Below are 22,455 nucleotides of genomic sequence, written 5' to 3'. Positions count from 1 at the left end.
TACTATTCTCTTTAAAATAAAAATAAAAATAAAAATAAATGTGCAAGAATTTTTAAGGAAAGATGAAACTTCTGAGAGGACATAAAAAGAAAAGCAGATTTAGCACATTCAAAAATAGGAAGATTGAGTACTGGTAGTATTTAAACAGTGTATCAGATTTCTTGAAAAACAATAATAAATGCTAAAGAAAATGTGGTTATCATCCTTTTAAAAGTACAAGAAGCTTAAAAGAAAGTGAAGAGGACCCAGAGGCACCACAATGACTGAGAATCAGAAAATGGAGAGGTAAATGTGCTCTGAAGTTACAGCCACCTTCAGGACATTTGCTGACATTCATTGCCCTAAAAATTTGCATCTTAACAGTCTGAAAAACTCAAAGAAATAATTCCTTGAGCCCACAAAAGAACAGGATCTAGAAATAAATTTCTATATAAAAGTGGGACTATCTAAGACTTACAGTTCAGAGAAAGGAAAAAACAGAATCAACCTGACTTGAAAGGAAAATGATAAGGAACATTTCAGTCTTGGTCTAGATTTTCAGCAAAAAAGAAAAAAATGCTATGGATACTTCACCATTATATAAGAGGTCCCACGCAGGCAAGAAACATCAATGCAAAAACTTCCTCCACAGAAACTATAATTGTTAAATGGCACAATATAAATGCTTCAAGTACATGAAAATATGAAATAAAAAGCAGAAAGGATAAGTTTTAAAAGATCTGGGAGATGGGAAGAATATTAAATTTCTAGGAATGAAACAATGTAATCAATAAAAATCTTAAAAAGAGATCTTACAGCCAGAGAAAACACCAATTGCTTACAAAAAGAACAATGAAAGATGGCCGACTTCTCAAAAGCAACAGAGGCTAGAAGACAGTGGATAGTATCTTCCGAAGACTGAGAAAAAAATAATTGTCAGTACAGAATTTTATATTTAAATCATTAGGCAAGAATAGTGGTAAAGCAAATTATTTCACAACAATAGGAATAAAGCCCTAGAACATTAACAATAAGCCTTCACTGATGTATTCTATCAAAATGATCCCGGAAGGAAGATATGACGAAACAGAAATAATGTATGAATAAAAGAATAATCATGTTATTAAATCCACAAGTAAACACTGTTAAAAAAAAGCAATACCAATTTTAGAAGTTTAAAAAGAGAACAGGACTAAAATACTAGACAACAGTATTATATGAAATGAAAGAAATCAAAAGTTAAAGCATTCTGAGTTTTTTTTTTTTTTTTTCTGGTTTTTTGAGACAGGGTCTCTCTAGGTAGTCCAGGCTGACCTTGAACTCACTTTGTAGTCTGGCTGGCCTCAAATCTGTGGTGACCCTCCTGTATCAGCCTCCCAAGTGCTGGGATTACAGACATGTACCACTATGGCCAGCTTAAAATCCTCTGTATTGTTCTGAGGGACAGCAAACTATTTTTAGTCTTTGTTACATTAATTATGTAGTTAAGCTATACAATCAATCATGACAATGATTTAAGTAACCTAACAAGGAGAAATAACCACAAAACAGTTACATTCACCAGAAATAGCAGAAAGGTTATTTCATTTTTTATCTACAAGTTGATGAAGACATCTTTAAAGAATAATATCCTACACATTATACAATATGTGGCATTTTGCCTGGCTTCTTCCATTTAGCATGTTTTTAAGGTTCATGTTGATGCATACATGTATCAGAGCTTTGGTTTTTTATTGCTTAATAATAGTCCATTGTTAGGATATACCAAATTTTATTTATCTACTCATCAGATGATGGATACCTGGATTGTTTCACATTTTTGGTTATTTTGAATAATGGGTTATAAAGCCTTTCTGTCTTTAAACATTATAAATGGTTGGCACTGTCAGACTTATTTTTTAAAATTTTTTATTAGTACATGTTTATAGTACATAATGATTACATTCATCATGGGGAGTTGGTACCTGTCCTTAACACACCTTAATTCTTTTTATATCCCCTTTCACTTCTCCTTCTCCTCTCCCTCCATCTCTTGGTCACTGTCAGACTTCTTAATTTCTGCTAGTCTACAATATGTAAAATACTACCTCACTGTGATTTTAATTTGCATTTCTGATTGCTAATGAGATTGATCACTTTTTTCTATGCTTATGGGCTACTTCCATTTGTTTGAACTGCCTATAAATACATTTTATGGAATTTTTCAAAACAATTATCTTTTTCTTGTAGAAGCTCTTTATGTTCTGTTTTTTTTTGTTTTGTTTTTTTTTTTTTTTAGTTTTTTTTGGTTTTTCTCCGGTACCAGGAACCGAACTCAGCTCTTTATGTTCTGGATACTAATTTCATCACTGCCTATATGCACTGCAAGCACTTCATCCAATTTATGGCTTGTCTTTATAATATTGCTTGATAAAAATTTTCATGTACTCAAATTTATCAATCTTTTAATGACTATTTTAAAAAGAACTAAATACCATCCTTAAAATAATCTGGTTCTCTTCCAAATCTCTTATGAGTGTCTCTCATTTCTTGTTGTTTTTATGATTTGAATTTTTCTTTAAAAATTGCACCAGTGAGTTGGTCCCCAGGTTGTGGGTTATTGTTATCAATAAAAACTGCACCAGTAGTTTATATCTAATAATTTCAATGTGGGAGGTTTTCTTGGTTTTGTTTTTGCTATTATCTATCACTTATCTATGACTTGTTTCTTCAGGGTGAGCTCACCTTTTGTTGATGCTAACTTGTGATAATTCTAAAAAAGCCTCTTACTTTCTTCCAGAGAAGACATGTCCTTCAGCCAGGAGTAAGAGGGTATCACTTTAGGAACAGTGATGGCAAACCTTTTAGAGGTTGAATGCCAAACTGCAACTCAAAACCTACTTATTTATTACAAAGTGCCAATTAAACCTAAATACTGAGGTTTTAGTTTAGAACAAGCAACTCTACATTAACATCTTTTGTCTTAAGAAAAACACAATAACGTGTGTGCCATAGGTTTGCCACCACTGCCTTATAGAATAAAATTTCAGCTTTTAAAAAATTGCTTAACTGTTTTTATTCCTTATTTATTTTTTTCAAGACATAATTTCTCTGTGCCTCCTATGAAAAACTAAATACTCTATCCTAGGCATTTATAGTAACTACTACATCTTTTAGGATACTGTTCCCCAGATACTGGTTTTATTCATATTCTTACTTTAGTCTTTCTTTAAACATTACCTTCTTAGCTTTTTCAAATTCTGCCCATCCAAAAAGTAGGTCACTTTCATTCCACATTATTATTTGCTTGACAAACTTCACTTTATTCATGCTACCTACAACTGGCTATTGTTTTATTTATTTATATTTGTTTCCTGATTTATCTTGTAATTCTTTCACAAGAATGCAAATTTCAGCAAAGTACAAATATGTCTAGATGTATATTTCCCCAAAGCCTAGGATACCCCTTGGCATAGAATAGACTCTCAATAAGTAGGTTCTGACTAAATGGTCACATTTTCAAGAATAGAGACAATGATGGTCTAAATTTTTAAAAATCTAGAAAGGAACTTACTCTCAAGTTTGCATAAAAGATTTGTCACTGGGGAAGCGAAGAGCCACCCCCACTCCTTTGAAAGTGGTAATATTATATAATAAAAAACTACCAAGAAAAAAAAGTATAGATTAGATGGGATTCCTTATGGAGATCAAACTGAAAAGCTTTTCTTCTTCTTCTTCTTATTTTGTCTTTTTGAGACAGGGTCTCGCCATGCAATTCAGGCTGGCCTTGAGCTCACTTTGTAGCTCAGGCTGGTCTCAAACTCGCAAAGATCCTCCTGCCTCAGCCTCCCAAGTGCTGGAATTACAGGCGTGCGCCACCACGCCCAGCTTCAAAGATTTTCTTCTCACACAGTGTTTTTCCCATACAATTTAGGCCCGTCGGGGGAAGAGGAAGACACAGTTACATTCCAGTTACCTGAGAAGCTCAAGAAGTAAAGTGATAATCTAGGTGGGTAAATCACTGATTAAAATTTTAACTGATACAGGATCTATCCTTTAATATGCTACTTATCTATCCTTAAAATGCTACTTGAAAAACAATAAACTTTCTTAGATAATTGCAGATTTTTCCCAATTCATTTTCTAATAAAAGGTGATTCCAGTATATTCATTTACTGTAGAATGCAAAGTTCTTAATATGTTACATTCAACTACTAAATACATGGACAAGAGTATGTTTAAGTGATGGATTGTATTCACTTGAGTTGTTAGTAAAATATACTCTGTCACTATAAAAAGGATATAAACTCCTTCAAACAGAAAAAAACTACATATTTCCACATTTAATTTTTTAAATTTATTTTTTGTTTTGTTTTGTCTTTTTGAGACAGGGTCTCACTGTGTAGTTCAGGCTGGCCTTGAGCTCACTTTGTAGCCCAGGCTGGCCTCACTCATCAATCCTCTTGCCTCAGCCTCTCAAGTGCTGGGATTAGAGGTGTGCACCACCACACCTGGCTTTTTTAAATTTGTGACTGGGCCTGTGAGTTATTTAGGACTCTCTTGAGCAATCTAAAGTATAACTACATATAGCCTGTTTTTTTTCTGACAGGTTGCAAGTGTTCTAGAATTCAAATCTAATTCCATAGTAATTAAGGAAGCTAGTAGAAAGACAAGTATCATAGGTAGTGTGAAAGCCTTTTGAAGGATAAAGATGATGAAAGTGCCTTATCTATGCCTACTTTCCAGTAATGTCAAACTATTCATTTAAGAATAATAAATATGATTTACTTTAAAAGTAACTTTGGGGACCAGGGATATAGCTCAGTGGCACAGCATCTGCCTGGCAAGCACAAGGTCCTGAGTTTGATTCCCAGTACAAAAAAAAAAAAAAAAAAAAAAAGGAAAAAGAAAAGAAAAATAAAAGTAACTTTGAAGTAATAGCAGAGAAAGCAGCCATTCCAAAATTAGATCCTGAGATACAAGGGTCAGAGAGCCTTACCTAGTGACACCAAATTACTATAGTTCTCCAACATTACGTTTCTATACAAATCCCTTTGAGTAGGGTCCAGGCACTCCCACTCTTCCTGCGAGAAGTCAACGGCAATATCCCTGAACATCACTGATCTCTAAGACAAGAAACATAATAGAAGTGGGAGAAAAAAATATTTTTTCAATGGAGGGTGAAATCAAGGGAAAAGCAGAGGCTACACAGGAGGCTACAGAGGCTACAGAGAGAAGGCTATGGAGCAAACGAACTGGTAAGCTTCTCACATGGGGAGACAGTAAGGAAATTGGTGATTATAAAGTGCTAACATGTTCCTAACACTGTTGCTATAGATATTTTTCATACATCAAACATCTCAGTATACAGATAAGCCTAGGAATGAACAAAGTAAATGCAATGCCCCAATTAAAAGAAATGGCATATGTAAGAACATTATAAAATACATAAGTTGTATATCATAAATTCTCAATAAACATTTATGTTTTTCTTCTTTTCTATTTAAGGAATAGAAAAAAATCATTGAGAAATGTTTCTGTAAAATCTCATAAGATCTGTACAGTATTAAAGAACTTATTATCATCTATTTTCATCATTATTTCACAGTATTACATCATAAACATTTTTCTGTGTCATCAGTAATTTAATTAATCTTTCTTACAGGCTACAGAATAGCTCCATATGCTGAATATATCTGAATTAATAAGTACTTATATTTGAAATTTTTAGGTTATATAAACTCATAAGTATTTCTTCGTTTCTAATATTTTTTAGATTTATAATTCTCAACAAGTTATGCAGGTGAATGATGATGTTTTTCATTATCATATGTCACTCCTAAATGTACTTTTTTCTCATTCTAAGCAACAGAAAAGTAGAAAACAACTCAAATGCACACATTCAAGATCAGTATATGCAGAACTTCAAATGACCCAATTACTGGTATTAATCAATTGCGTATTCCTAGGGAAGACACTTCATTCTCTGTATTCAGTTTGTCTTTGTGTTGTGTCTGTAACATTAAAAGCTTATAAAACGTGAGTTCTTGTGAGATGCTGAGATGAAACCCAGTCAAGATCAATTCTTATCTTGTCCAACTGGCAAATCTGGGTTTTAAGAGAAATTCAAAGATTTATCATATGTGGTGTCATTTATTATCTTTCTCTATCTTATAAAATCAGAGAAATTTACTTTTGTTACATTAGTGCCCCTAGTTAAAGATGTTGCATAAGTACATAAATATAGTTTCATTAGATAGACGCAATTATGGAAGACACTGTTACTTACAAGAATGGAACAAAATAGAAAGCATGAAGTTAGGAAGTTTTAGGAATAAGCAATGTTAACATACACATGCCTTGTAAAAAAGCAACTAAAACAAAATGGTTCACCTGAAACATGGTTTCTAGAGCTGCAAAAAGTGATCAGTCTTCTGGGTTCCTATCTTACAGAAGGAGAGAGCCTGGAAAAGGCAGAACTGGGGAGGAGAAAACAGAACCATGAGACCAGGTTTTTTTGCAACCCTCCAAATGATTAAACTGAAATTATCTTTGTTGTTTGTCTCTTCCTGTCTCTTGTCCCCACTCCCTGTCTTGGCAGTGGTGCCTAATGGAGATGCCTGAGCTAGAAGCGCAGACATGCTTAAAAGTACAACTGGCCAAAGGGACCTGAATCCTTGCTTTCAACTTCCTTTGTAGACTATAATACATCCCATATGTATGATGGAGAAAACATTTTCCCCTGCCAGCCCTGCTGTGATTGCCTTCAGTGGAGTCTAAGAGCTTACATACAGAGATTTAACAGGTGCCACTCTTCATCAACTATAAAACACACTTTTTTTTCAAGATACAAAGAAAAGTCACCAAAATAAATCAGGTGTTGGGCCACAAAATTTACAGCAATAAATACTTAAAAATGGAATCATGCAGAATATATTCTTTATTCTTTAGCACATGATATTAAATTAGGAAATAGTAACAGTAAGGGGTCCAGAAAAATCCCCAATATTTGAAAAGTAAACACTTCTACATTAAGTTACAGTCCAAAAGAAATCATAAAACATATTTGAAAGTATGTCAAATCAAATGACTTATGGTAACAAATGCTGTAGCCTGCAACAAAAGCAACATTTACAGGAAGGTTTATAGTTTTAAATATTTATACTGTATTAGAAGGAAAAGGAAATAAAAGACCATTGATTTAGGATCCCACCTGAAAAAAAGTGGTTTACAACTTAATTTGATTTAAAGGAAGCATGGTTCTCTTTATAAAATTATCCCTGATAATAAATGCAGAAGAAATGACAAAAGTAAGAACATAATTTTGTAATCTAAAATAACCCAGCATGAAATAAAGATATAAATGGCTACTAACAGTTCATCTAAGAAAAGAAACAAGTTGGCATGAAAGTACACATTTATAATTCTAGTTCGAGGGAGGCTGAAGCAGGACTATTGTGAGTGTGAGGCCAGCCCAGCTTACATAAATGAGTTCAAGGCCAGCCTGAAATACATAGTAAGGTCCTGTCTCAAAAAAGAAAAAAAAGGAAGGAAAGAAGGAGGAAGGAAAGCAAGCAGGCAAGCGACCAAGCAATCTGTAGCACACCACATGACAGAAGTACCTGTCACCATCTACAAAGGACGAGTGCAAAACAAACAAAAACCTGAACCTGGTCAAACCTCTATAATAATTACACAATTGTTTATAAAAAATGCAGGGGTGGAACAACATTTAAAGACACCAGATCTAAACTATTAACAAAATTCAGAATATTGGTAACTCTACAAAGGAACACTTTCTAGAACAAAAAACTATAAAAAAAGTGGAAGAACTTAGAGATTTAAAAAATTAAGAAAAATATTACACTATTATAATAAATAGACATTGATTTTTGATCCTAATAAAATGTAAAAATATTTATGGGCAATGGAGAAATCTGAACACTGATCAGCTTTTCCATGACATTAAGACAGTATTGAGTTTTTTCTTTTTAGTAGTGATTATATATTTTAACTAAAAAGTTTTGTCTTTCAGACATATGTAATAAAATATTTATGGATGAAATTGTATTACCTGGAATTTTCTTCAAAATAATCCATGTTGGTTGTTTCATTTTGTTCTGAAGGGGTAGCAGGAAGAGTGGAACTACAGATAAAAACACGTTTAGCCATAAAATGGTAGTTGTTGAAGCAGGATGATGGGAAGATTACATGGGGATGCATCGCACTATATTTTTTACTTTTGTATACACTTTAATTTTTTTCATAAAGAAGTTTCAAAGAGGGCAAACCATTCAGTAACCCTCCTGTCTCTCAAGAGCCATTCCTATTCCCTATTCATTTTCTCCAATAAATTTTCCTACTCTTAAAAAATAAAAAGTTTAAAAAAAACCCAAAGATTCTACATATGAACAATGATATTCCAGAGGACAGTTTTTCAGTAACTGTTAAATTGCCAGATCTTTCTTTTCATGTTTTCTAAATTATGCTAACCAACATGTAGTACACATATTTTACAGTTTATATCTGGATGTCCTTCCAAAGGCTCATATGCTCATAGGTGGGGCTTTTGGGAGATGACTGGCTCATGGCTGGTATGTGATACTCGTCACTGCATTTGGGCACTGATGAATTTACAACTAAATGTGATGTTGGGAGGTGAAGTCTGGCCAGAGGAGGTGGGTCACTGGAGGCATGACCTGGAAGATTACCTCCCTCTCCCTTCTCTCTTGATTGCTCTCTGTTTCCTGCCACCACCATATCCCTCTGCCATATAATCCTTCCTTAAAGCCAGACAGCTATGGACTAAAATCTCTACCAACTGTGAACCAGAGTAAACCTCTCCAACTTTAACTTTTGATTGTCATGTATTTCGTTCCAGCAATGCGAAAGTAACTAAGATATCTGATATCAGAAAACAAATAATAATTTTTTGAAATCATAAACAAGGGCATGGAATTTTATAAAAACTAGATTCTTAGGCTGGGGCTACAGCTCAATGATAGAGTACAGTCCTCACATGCCAAAATAATTAGGTTCTATCCCCAACACAATAAAATAAATGAGAAGAGTGGGAAGGGGAGAAAAATAGTATTTAACAGTATAAATTCTAAGACAATTTTCTCTTTTTTTTTTTTGGTTTTTCTCCAGTACCGGGAACCGAACTCACGACTTTGCGCTTGCCAGGCAGGCACTTTGCCGCTGAGCTAAATCCCCAGCCCCGACAATTTTCTAAAAATTAGGAACAGAGGAAAAGATAGGGAAAGAAATAAGTGAAGAAATGCACCAACTTTATCATTACTCAGAATTCAAGTAGAACATATGTCAAAAATATTTTAAAAACTAAAAGTAGGCCACATCTAAAAACCTTCCCCAAAGATAAACTCCACAAATAAAAAAATCATATATTCAATTACTGATGGCTGCATCATGTAATGTGAAAATATTGGAAAAAAATAGCTGTTGATAAGACTGGCTGAATAAATTATTACTCCTAAGCAACAGAATATGCAGCTATAAAATAAAGAATGAGGAAGATCTTGGAGGATTTCTAGCAATATATAGATGCATGAAAAAGAAAAAGTTGCACATATATATATAGTGTAATTATCTATAAATGGAAGAAGTAAGCAGGATAGAGAGGGAGGAATAGACAGAACACACATTTGGAATTCATATTCTGTAACTTTGATTTTGGAAATATGTAAATGTATTACATAATTTTAAAACAAAATTAAATCAGAATAGGAGGAAAACAATACTTAAAAGTGGCACAGTAGCACATGCCTGTAATCCCAGCTACTTGGAGGCTGAGGCAGAAAGTTTCCAGATTCACAGCTAGCCTGGGCAACTTAGTGAGACCCTGTCTCAAAATACAAGCTCAATGGTACACTGCCCTTGAGTTACTCAGTACCACCAAATAACCAGAACAAAACCAAACAAAACAAGAAAAAACAAAACGAGGAAAGCAAAATAAAGTGGCCTGTATCTTCAGTAAGTTGCTTAACTATATGACATTAGGTGACAGTAAAAAAAATAATTTTATTATATATCCCTACTGGGGATGTATCCTATTCAGTTGCAGGAAGTCTTGATGATTTTTCTGTATTCATATGGCTAGTAAAAATAAGGGTATTGTAATTTTGAAATTCCTTATCTCTCAATAACTACAAAAGAAGGTAAAATAGAAAAGAGAATAAAGAGAAAATAGGCAAATATACAGCAAATAACAAAAGAACAGATATTGTATTGGTTTGGTGCTTATTTTGTAAGGGGAACAATGTAATACAGGACACATATTTTATACAATTATTTATAATAGTCACCCAAAGAATGATATACGAGAGAGTGCAGGAAATCTGTTCACACACTATAGACCAAGAATCCAGCTGAGGCCTGGATCCCGCAATAATGTCCTGCATGAGTCCAGCTGAAGACCTAGAGCCCGTAACAATGCCTTCCACAAATCCAACTGGAGGCCCAGAGTTCATGACAATGTCTCATGCATGCCTGTTTCATGAATCTATGCTAGAAAGGGCCAAAGGTCAGTGGTAGAAGCTAGAAAGTCGGGATGAAGGATCTGTGCTAACAGGCTGAGGGATCTACACAAGAGCCAGGAAGCAACATGCAAAGTAAAAGCTAGGGCTACCCTGAAAGGTCCCACAGCTATCCTCAAAAACAGTGAGGTCCTGAGCTCCTCCGATGACCAGAACAGCTGGGCTTTCATCAGGAAAGCCAATGTGACAAGCTTCTCCAGCAGACTGAGTAGTGTGCCATCTTCCCTTCCGGAGCCAGGAAGCGATGCTCAGAGTGAGGACCAGAGCTCCCCCAAAGTGAACGGAAGCCATTCTCAATGCCAACAAGATCCTGAGCTCCTCAGAGGATAAAAACAGCCAAGTTCATCAGGAAAGCCAGCATGATGAGCTCCTCCAAAAGAACCAACAGCTCCTTACAGCTTCTACCAGCTCGCAACAGCTTTCCTCAGTTCCCAACAGCCTTACTTCTTCTTCTCCAGTTTTGCCTCTTATGCTGCTGGCAACAATCCTCAGGTGAGCTTTCCACACCCAGCACCATGCTTACTCAGTTCAGCTGGGGTTATAAGTTGACCACCAGTTGTCAATCCACTACAGATATGAACCAAACCATATCAATAATCACACTAAATACAAATGCTAAATGCTCCAATTAAAACACCCAAATCACCAAATTAGGTAAAAACACAAAACAACTATATGTTGTCTTCAAGAAATGGACTTGAAATATCAAAATACAAATAGGTTAGAAATAAAAGGGTGTAAAAAGATATACATACCTAATACTAAGGGAAAAAAAGCTAAAGTGGCTTCATTAAATGGCAGAGAAAATGTATGTTCAGAGAAAAGAATACTACCAGGGATAAAGAAGACAATTTTAGGAGAATTACGGCAAGATGGCAGCGAGCTAAGCAAAAGAGAAAGAACCTCTCCAAGTGCTGCCATCCAAACGCTGCAATATAAACATGGGGAGGTTGAGGAGGTGGGAGGCAAGCCCCACCAGACCCAGGAAAAAACTGAGGTGTGAATTGAAACCCACAGAGAGAATAAAGAAACTTCAATAAAGAAGGAGGTACCCAACAAGACGGGACTCACAGCGCAAAAGGAGCAATCCAAATCTACTGACACGTGGCAAGTTCTGGCGACCACAGAGACCTCTAAGGAGAGATGCAGGAGTGGAAGGGAACAGCAAATGTGAAATACTGCACTGGCTGCCGTGGAGGACTGCACATACTGTGGGTAAGGAGGGCTCAGCTCTCCTGTGTGAGAGAGCTATTGGCAGGGAACCATTTTGGAGATGGACCTATAGAACTTAAGAGTAGCTGATAGCTCAGTCTAGTGGCTCAAGATGAGCTCAGGCTTGCGAAACGTATGCTGACAGCGCTTTTTGGGATAAATCAATACAAACACTATCTACATATTTTGTTTACCAGCAACAGCAGAAACAAACCTGAAACAAACCTGAAAGTGGATGTTTTATTGGTGTTGTTGTTCGTTTTTGTTTTCCTCTCTCACTCTCATTTTTTTCTTTCCTAGTTTTTTTCCTTTCCTCTTTTTTCTTTTATTCTTTCTTTTCTTTTTCATTGTTTGAACTTTTGTTTATATGAGGGTGAACATGGTGTCTAGCCTCTTTGCGGGTGTCATGCTGTTCAGTTCCTCTTTTTATCTCTTCCACTGCTCCTCCCAATCTTCTGCACCAGCTTCTCCAAGTTAGTATGATCCTCCTTTGTCCTCCAGCCTTTTAATCTCTTCTTTCTCTTCCACTTCTTTATTTTCTCCCTAACCCATTTAAAATTTTAACACCTTAGGGCAAAACTGACATACTAAGGACTTGTATACTGTGTACAATTTTCTGGTTTGTTTTTGATTTTGTTATATAACCACAAATCTAGTTCCTGGTTAAAGGTGGCAAATTTATGTTTACTTTAGTTTGTCACTTTCTAGGCTGTGTTTTATGTTATTGTTATTGGTATCACTAAAGCCAAAAGTGACATAATTATTCTAAACAGCTATTACAAACATCACCCCAGAAATTAAACTAAAAAAAAAATTAGGGGATACTTAAGATGCAACCCCAAACATCACCAAAGGCAAACCCAGGGGGCAGTCAATGAGGTGGGTCAATCTGAAAACCACCCACCTGGCCTCTCTGCAGTAATAACAGAGCAACTGAATGAGACTCTAGAAAAAAATCAAATCAGAAATAATCTCTCAGATAACTGCAGAGATGGTGTCCACAATGAAAACCATGCTTAGTGATTTTAGAGAAGATATACACAAGGACATAGACAAACTGAAAAAATTTATGGAAACCATGAATGCTCAACATAGGAAAGAAACAGAATCCATAAGGCAGATTCAAGCAGATATCCAGAATAAAAATTCTATTGAAAGTATTTGCAGCAGATTAAGTCAATGTGAGGACAAAATAAATCTCAGATATAGAAAATAGTCTTGCAACTAGCAACTATGAAAAGAAATATTTCTTAAAAATAGCAAGAGACCATGTGAAATCAATACAACAGCTGCTAGATGATATGAAGAAGAATAACAAGAACAATTGGAGTCAATGAAAGCAGAAGATAGTACAAATGATATTTAAAAAAATGTTCACAGATGTCATGCCAGAAAACTTCCCTGGGTAGAGAAAAAGAATGTGACATAAAGTTAAGTGAGGCATATAGAGCTTCAATGGGCCATAACCAAAATAAAATCTACAGCCAGGCATATCACAGTCAAGATTCCAGAAATGCAACACAAAAACAGAATATTAAAAGCTGTTAGGGAAAAGGAACAAGTCACCTAAAAAGGAAAGCCAATCAGAATCACAGCTGATCTCTCAGCACAAACCCTCATATCAAGGACAGCTTAGAGTGAAATATTTCAAGCTCTAAAGGAAAACAACCTTCAACCCAGACTGATGTACCCTGCAAAATTATCTTTCAAAACCAACAGAGAAGTAAGATACTTCCATGACAAAGAACAGCTGAGGAAATGTATGGCCACCAAAAACAGCACTCCAAAATGTTTTGAAGGACATTCTAGAAAGAGAAAACAAGGACCACAACCCTATAAACCTCACAGAAGGAATTCACCAGGCAAGGCAAACAAGTAAACAGAGGGAGAGAGAAAAAGAAAGGAAGGGGAGACAACAACAGGAAAATAAGATGACAAGGATAAGTCAGTACATATCAATTGTAACCATCAGTGTCAGTGGCCTCAATTCACCAATCAAGAGACACAGACTGGCAGAATGGATTAAGAAGCATGATCCAACAACATGCCGTGTACAAGAAATATATTTAATTAAAAAAAAATTCATAGGCTAAAAATCAAAGGATGGAAAATAAAACTCCATGCAACAGAAACTCAGACAAAAACAGGAGTAGCTATTCTTGTTGCAGACAAAGTGAATTTGAAGCCAAAACTGATTAAGAGAGATAAAGAAGGTCAGTACATCCTTATTAAGGGAACAATCCAAGAGGAAGAGATAACAATCATAAATATATATGAAACAAATACCACTGCACCCAGCTATATAAAACAAATATTAATGGGCATTAAGAATCAAATAAGCACTAATACAATTGTATTTGGGGATTTTAATACCCCACTGTCACAAAAAGATCAACTAGACAAAACAATCAACAAAGTAATAATAGAACTGAATCAAAGTTTTGAATAAATGGACTCAGTAGATGTCTATAGAGTGTTCCACCCCACAGCATCAGAATATGCATTTTTCTCAGCTGCACATGGGACTTTTTCCAAAATAGACCACATACTAACCCATAGAACATGCTTAAGTAAATGCAAAGGAACTGAAATTATCCCATGCATATTATCCAACCATAGTGCAATGAAATTGGAAATCAATGGCAAAATAAACCACAAGAACTTCATAAACATATGGAAATTAAATAGCACCCTCTTGAAAAACCAATGGATAACAGATGAAATTAAAGAAGAAATTAGACAGTTTCTACAATTAAATAACACAAAAATACAACGTACCAGAACTTATGGGACACACTGAAAGCAGTGTTAAGAGGGAAATTTATAGCAGTGAAGACCCATATCAGGAAAATAAAATAAGCACAAATAAGCAACTTACTGTTGAACCTCAAAGCTCTAGAAAAAGAACAGACTAAGCCAAAGGCTCATACAAGAGTTATAAAGATCAGAGCAGAAATCAAAACAATAGAGACTAAAAAGAACAAAAAATCAGTGAATCAAAGAGTTGGTTCTTTGAAAGATTAAATAAAATAAACAAACCCTTATCTAATCTTATCAAAAAAAGAAATAAAAGACTCAAATCCACACAATTAAGAATGAAAAGGGATTTCTGCAAGGTCCATTATCACTTCACCCTTCTTGATGATTTGCTTCACTCTATTCACCTTATTGAGTATCTTATTGAGGATTTTGGCATCTATGTTCATTAGCGAGATTGGCCTGTAGTTCTCTTTCTTGGTTGGGTCCTTCTCTGGTTTTGGTATCAGGGTAATGCTTGCTTCCAGGAATGACTTTGGGGATATTGCCTCTCTTTCTATTTTATTAAAGAATTTGAGCAGTACTGGTGTTAAGTCTTGTCTAAATTTCTTATAGAATTCAGCAATGAATCCATCAGAGCCTGGGCTTTTCTTTTCTTGTAGGTTTTTAATTACATCTTTGATTTCACTGATTAATATTGTTTTATTTAGGATTTTTATATCTTCTTGATTTAACTTTGGTAATTTGTATGAATCTAGGAATCTGCCCATTTCTTCTGCATTTTGTGTCTTATTAGAATACAATACATTTCACCCCTACTTCCCAAACTCTTTAATGAAACTAATAGGGAAGCAATACTCCCAAATTCATTCCTGGAAGCAAGCATTACTCTGATACCAAAACTGGTAGAGGACGCAACTAAGAAAGATAACTACAGGCCAGTCTCCCTAATAAGATACTAGCAAAGAGAATGGAACAAATCATCAAGAAGATTACACATCATGACCAAGTGGAATTCATACCAGGGATGCAAGGATGGGTCAACGTATGTAAATCAATAAGTGTAATACATCACATAAGTAGAACGAAGGACAGAAATCATATGGTTATCTCAATAACCATATGAAAAGTCTCTATAGATGCTTAGACAAAGTCCAGCATCCATTCATGATAAAAACCTTACAGAAAAATGGAATAGATGGTCTTTATCTCAATCTGCTAAAAGCCATCTTTGAAAAACCAACAGCCAACATCATACTAAATGGACAAAAACTGAAAGCTTTCACTCTAATATCAGAAACAAGACAAGGATGTCTACTATCTCCACTCTTACTCAACATAGTCCTGGAAACTAGCCAGAGTAATTAGACAAGAGAAAAAAATAAAAGGAATAATGATAGGAAAGGAAAAAGTGAAATTATCACTCTTTGCAGATGACACAATACTCTACATAGAAACCAAAAAAAATTCCACTTAAAAAAATGCTAGATTTAATAAGCAAATTCAGTAGTGTAGCTGGATACAAGGTCAACACTTAAAAATCAATAGCCTTCCTATAAACAAATAAAAAACTCACTGACAGCAAAATTAGGGAAACAACACCTTTTACAATAGCATCCAAAAAAGTGAAATACCTAGGGATCAATCTAAGAAAGGATGTAAAAGACCTCTATGTTGAAAACTACAGTACTCTGAAAAAGGAGACTGAAGCAGATATCAGAAAATGGAAATGTATCCCTTGCTTATGAGTAGGAAGAACCAATACACTAAAAATGTCCATACTTCCAAAACTGTTGTACAGATTTAATGCAATTCCAATCAAAATTCCAACAGCATTTCTCTTCAGAATCACAGAAAACAATCCTAAAATTGATTTAGAACCGGAAGAGACCTAGAAAAACTGAGGCAATTCTGGGCAACAAAGGCAAGGAAGGGGGCATCACAATCCCTGACTTGAAATTATACTATAAAGCTACTGTGATAAAAACAGCATGGTACTGGGGGAAAAAAAACAGACCCAAAGATCAATGGAACAGACTAGAAGATGTAGAAATAAGTCCAGACATATTCAACCGCCTTATATTTGACAAAGGGGCCAAACACATACACTGGAAGAAAGATAGCCTCTTTAATAAATGGTGCTCGAAAAAATGGTTTTGCACATGTTAAAAACTACAATTAGACCCATATCTTTCACCATGCACTAAACTAAACTCAAAATGGATCAAAGATCTAAATATTAAAGCAGAAACTCTGAATCTACTGGAAGAGAAAGTAGGTAGAAATCTTGAAGACATTGGTGTAGGCAAAGACTTTATGAATTAAACCCCAATCGCACAGGAACTATCACAAAGAATTAACAATTGGGATCTCATCTTATTAAAAAGTTTTTGCACAGCAAGAAAAACCACTAACAGAGAGAAGGGACAACCCACAGTGTGGGAGAAAATGCTTACCAGATGTTCCTCAGACAAAGGATTATTATGGAGAATGTATAAAGAACTAAAAAACTCAGACCTCCCAAATTTAAAGACTGAATCCAAAAATGGGCATCTGAGATGAATACACACTTTTCTGATGAAGCAATACAAACAACAAATAAATATATGAAAAAAGATTCAACATCATTGGTCATTCAAGAGATGCAAATTAAAACAACACTGAGATCCCATCTCACCCCCAAAGAATGGCTATTATAAAGAACTCAGCCAATAACAAATGCTGGAGGGGCTGTTGGTAGGAGTGTAGACTGGTACAACCACTGTAGAAATCAGTGTGGAGATTCCTCAAAAAACTAGGATTGGAGGTCCCATTTGATCCAGCTATTCCTACCTCGGTATCTTCCCAAAAACATTAAAAACATTGGACCACAGCAATATATGTGCACCATGTTTACAGCAGCACAATTTGTAATAACTAGATCTTGGAAACAACTCAAATGCCCATCAACTGTGGAATGGATATAAAATATGTGGTCTTTTTATATAATGGGGTATTACTCAGCCATAAAGAAGAATAAACTGGGGACTTATAGGTAAATGGATGCAACTTGAGACCATACTCATAAGAGAAATAAACGAGATACAAACAAGATATAAATGGGTGAACATTGTATTATCTCCCTAGTGTGAGAAGCTGAAAGAGTAAATGTAATCCAAAATGTACAACAGGTATTGTAAAATGGGAAGAAACTTCAAAAGGAAAGAGAAACTGGTTTAGGGGAATGGGAAAATGAAGGAAGGGAAAAGAAACAAGAAAAAATATATATGTATATATAAAAAATAGTTAAGATACGTATGCTGCTAATTTATCTCAGTCCTCTGAAAAGATAGGTTTGTGCTGATATTGTCTAGACAATTAAATGCTGATGTCTTGTATTCTGAGTAACTAATTTAAAGATAATAATGCACAGTGTGGCAGTGTGTTGACCATTGTTACCCTCCTACTATAATGTTTTTGAAGTCTGTTCTTAGGTTTATGTGTTTATTGCATTTTTGTTTCTTTTTTCTTAAAAAAAGAAGACAATTTTATAAGGATAAAGGGGTCAATTTACCACTGGGACATAAATCTAAAGCACATACGTACCCAATAATCAAGCTTCAAAATATATGAAGCAGAAACTGATAGAGACAACAAGGAGAAAGAGACAAAACCAATCAAACAGAAAATCAGTAAAGGTATGTAAGCTTTAATCAACACAATAAATCAACAAAACCTAGTTGACATTTATACAGCATTCCATCCAACATCAGCCAATAATAGTTTTTTTATAGGCACACAGAACATTTACTAAGATACACCAAATTTTATGTTATAAAACAATTTTCAAAGGAATCAAGTTTACAAAATGTATTCTCTGAACACAATAGAATAAATTAGAAATCAGGAACAAAAGATCTTGGGATGATTCTCAAAATATTTGAAAAATGAAATAACACATATAGAAAACATTCCATGAGCCAAAGACTAAACCAAAAAAGCAAGTCAGAAAGAATTTTGAATCGAAGGAAGAATGAAACTAGAATGTTGAGTGTTAATATTTTCAGCTAGGCCTACAATGGTTTGTTATTGTTTTGTATACATTTGAGAATCTTCACCAGAAGCTAAAAAATAAAACAAAAAAGTTAAAAAAGAATGTTGTATTGGAACATATTTTCAAATCCATGAATATCAAATCTATTCTTTCTAAATTAAACCACCATTGGAAAGCATTTGTGAAAATCAACTGCATTTGATTTTCTTGCTCTCCATTACAAAAAGTCACTATGTCCCTCTATCATCTAACAAGATCTAGGAAATTTCAAAAAGAAAGATTACAATACCCTGACAAACAAAGGCAGTTCAGTAAACAAAAAGAAAATATTTACTTACCTTGAACTTTGCTTTTGAATATGCAACAGCCATTCTTTCCTCCTCTGGGCTCTACTCTCAGAAAAAGAAAATGAAAACGACGTAACTAAGCCTTTCTTGGGGTATACTTTTAATTAGAACACAAACTTTTCCTTCATCCCCATAATATACCTCTCATTTAACATAAGCAAAGTCAGGAGACTAGTACAGTCCTATACCTTCTCTAATTAGAAAGGGCCATGGTCAGGCTGCCTTGAGATAAATTTTATTTTTGGATTCAAAGCTGTCCACTGGAGACAGAGCTCTGCAGTGCAGTGTTACAGGTTCTACAGAGTGTGATTGGCTCCCTACAGCATTCCCTTTCCAAGTAGTATATTCCTTCTACTGGAACCCATTACATTTCCAAGTAGCCTGTCTTGAAGGTGCTATCAGCTCTAAAATTCTCAAGATCTGTTTTGTGGCTTGGAAATAACTCCTTTTCTTCGCTCAGAGGCTTAAATTTCTGACTTACTTCCTGCCACTTCTTTGCATTCAGTTCCTTTAAGGCTGTAAGGTAACAGCACTGGGAAGCAGCAACAATTCTACAATTCTAAAGTGAACTGAGGATGTATACAGAAATGAAGCAGTACGGGCCATGTGTGAATGGTCAAAACAGAAGTCTGGCCCTAAAGATCTCAAACATAAAAGCACAAAGGATCCATGATCCATAGAAAGACCCAGCCTCATAATGAATCCTTGGAAATACCAAACAAAATTTTACCTCTGTACCACAATAAATTCCATAAGACCACAGAATATAAAGTATATAAATTCCACACGAAGTCAAACAAACTCACATATCCACAGTTAGCCAGAGTCATAACCATCAGTTAGGTTACCGTTGAGAGCACCTAGTCACAAATAAATCCAATTGTACACAGGGAATAAACAAACACATCCAAGCAGCTTGCTGAGGACACACATAACTCCCCGCAAACACCCTTTCACAGCGACGCTTTTACTCTCTTCATAGATTCGTGAAAACGGCACAAATAATATCACAGTTACACACATGGCTCACCCCTATAATCAGTCACCCAGCTAGAAAAACACAAGGAAACGAACAGTCACAACCTGTCTCAACAGCCACACGTCAACTTCACAAGCAAACCCGTTCTATACAGAATACCATGTACATACACAACTTCAAAGTGACATAAACACATGCAAACACCCTGTCACAACAGACCTCTCGCCCGTCAGTCACAAACCTCCGTCAAACACGTGGAACCCACACAATCATAGAAATAAGCCTATTTCCTGTCAAATAAGTACACGGTCACAAACACCCTCAGAGTCACAAACAACTCACCCACCAATCACCGTCCCACACACCCGGTTGAGCACACAGTCACCCACGTCAGGCAGGCTCCAGCTCTCACACAAAACCGCAGGAGACAGCGGCGCACACTCCCAGGAGTCTCCCTCCGCGCGTTTCCGCCCTGACAGTCCCCACACTCTTACTTCAACAGAAGCGCAGCTGAGTGCGCAGGATCTGCCGCTCGGGTTCCGAGCCTGACTTCGGGTTCACCCGCCCAAAGGGTAGCGAACAAGCTACTCCACAGAACCGGGCCCTCTCCCAACGCGAAGACCCCAACTCTCGCGAAAAAACGGAAATGAAGCGGTATCCCGGACGTGGTGCCTCTGGGAAATGTAGTCCAATCCAGGAAGAGAGGTTAGCTGATATACCAGGAAACTAGCAGGCGCGGTACATTCACCCTCTGTCATGTTCGTGGACTCGGCCACGCGAACCATTGGCCAGTAGTGCCGCGCCGCGGGGGCTACTGGGAGTTTCTGCCGACCCCTGCGCGCATGTGTTGGGCGCTCAGTTCGAAAGGCTGGGACCTGAGGAAGGATGCGCGAGGTCCGTTCCTAGGCAGGTGTAGTGAAAGAGTCGGATCTGCGAACCTCAGATTTACCTGGGACCTTCTATGTGCCTCGCCAGATCCTGGGGTGTATGTGTGTATGTGTATGATCACCATGTGTCAGGAGGACTGGAAGTCTCTCAGTGGCCGAGTGCATGTTGTATTTCTGCCTGTGTAATTTTTCGTGCTGTTGGATGTGAGGTGACTCGCGCTTGGAGCTGCTTGATAATGGGACTGTATAAAGAAGCCAGGCGTGGTGGTGAGGGGTTGTAATCCTGGCATTCTGGGAGGCTGAGACAGTAGGATGTCAAATTCAAGCCCAGCCTGGGCTAATTAGCGAGACTGCCTCAAAACAAAAGGCAGTAACATAGCTGAAGTCCCTAGATTCAATCCCGGGGGAAGAAGTGGGAAGCGGGGAGTAGAAATAACTATGGATTGGATTGTCTGGCAGTAAGAAACCTCTGCTGTAGTGGTTTGTTTATGAAGGGTCTACGTAGTTTTGGTTTTATGTCCATAATTGGGTAGCCGGTGGTGATGGTTTCTGTTATATATAAATGCGCTTTTCTTGTGCTTGTATTTTAGGTTGTCTGTACGAATTCAACTGGCGAATGAGACTGTGTGTCATTGAAAAAACGATGGACACGTTATTTCTTACTTGAATGCTAATTTGATAATTTGAGAAAAGTAATCTGTTTATCAAAAAAGTACTTGAGATCTGATTTTTCTAGTAAGCAAGTATATGTTCTTTTTTTTTTAATTTTAAAGAGAGTACTAAATGAGAAACAAACAAAAAAAAAATAGAACAGTAGCAGCATACCAGTATCACGAACATAAACAAATCAAAGCAAGAACATTCAAAGTGATACAGGGTCTCAAGACAAAATAATACGAATCAAGAGTGGTTGTTACATTACATATGGCTATCCTCAATTACATTGCTCAGATTACCAGCTGTAAGAATGAAAGATTGCTCAAACCATTAAAGAGGATAAGAAATTAATTCTTTGATAAAACATTAGAGATAATACAGAGTTTCACTAAACAAGATGGTAGGAGTTCACCATTGTAATTCCATTGCATATTGTTACCTTCAAATCAGTTGCTCAGACCACCAGACACAAGCATGCAAGGTCGATCAGAACATATACAATTGTAAGCATTATCTGTTCATTTCAATACACCATCAGACATCAGCAAGACAGTCATCGTAGCTATTCATATATATATATATATATATATATATATTTATTTATATTTTGCCTTCTTTCTCTTTTCTTTTTTCCCTCATCCCAGTAGTTCCTTCCTTTGAGCAATTTCTTTCTCTTTCCTATCATCTATTGTACGTTTTGAGTTTTACCTAGTCTTTCAGGTTCGTACACCAAGGAGACAATATGATGTTTACACATATGGGTGCGATTTATTTCACTTATGAGTATGGTCTCTAGTTGCATCCATTTACCTACAAAAGAAGTATATGTTCTATGATGAACAATGAAAAGCTTTTTTTTTCAAAGAAAGGTTATTTCAAAGCCAACCCTAGGGCAACTGCTTTTTCCTCACTGTTTTCTATTATGGAGGGGACGCTACTGGGTAAATTTGGGGTTCCTGGGATCACCAGATTAATGTAGGAAGTTTCTTGGACAAGTACATCAGGCTGCGGGATGCCCTAGGCATTGTCCCAGGACCCAACTTAGGGGTGGGCACCATCCTGTGCAACT

General features: G+C 36.1%; 1 protein-coding gene across 9 annotated transcripts in view; it reads right to left on the bottom strand.

Annotated features, from left to right (window-relative positions):
- The window catches only part of LOC102024546 (zinc finger protein 420), a 78,243-nt gene extending 57,762 nt beyond the window's left edge, over positions 1 to 20,481 (bottom strand). Inside the window, exons 1-5 of one of the 9 annotated variants that reach the window (XM_013522315.1) lie at positions 20,337 to 20,480; positions 18,855 to 18,905; positions 8,033 to 8,104; positions 6,352 to 6,437; positions 4,958 to 5,084 (exon numbers count right to left, since the gene is read on the bottom strand). In XM_013522315.1, coding sequence (XP_013377769.1) covers positions 4,958 to 5,084; positions 6,352 to 6,360 — 136 coding nt within the window. In that variant the 5' untranslated portion in view covers positions 6,361 to 6,437; positions 8,033 to 8,104; positions 18,855 to 18,905; positions 20,337 to 20,480. Of the gene's footprint in view, positions 1 to 4,957; positions 5,085 to 6,351; positions 6,438 to 8,032; positions 8,105 to 18,854; positions 18,906 to 20,061; positions 20,130 to 20,184; positions 20,207 to 20,231; positions 20,315 to 20,336 lie in introns of those variants that run through there. The other 8 variants (XM_013522305.1, XM_013522308.1, XM_005399882.2 and 5 more) reach the window with 8 other exon arrangements.
- Between the last annotated feature and the right edge of the window lie 1,974 nt (positions 20,482 to 22,455).

This window comes from Chinchilla lanigera, unplaced genomic scaffold (genome assembly GCF_000276665.1).
Source record: "Chinchilla lanigera isolate Chin_1 unplaced genomic scaffold, ChiLan1.0 scaffold00067, whole genome shotgun sequence".
NCBI classification, from domain to species: Eukaryota; Metazoa; Chordata; class Mammalia; order Rodentia; family Chinchillidae; genus Chinchilla; species Chinchilla lanigera.
This window is presented reverse-complemented; position numbering and strand designations above follow the sequence as displayed.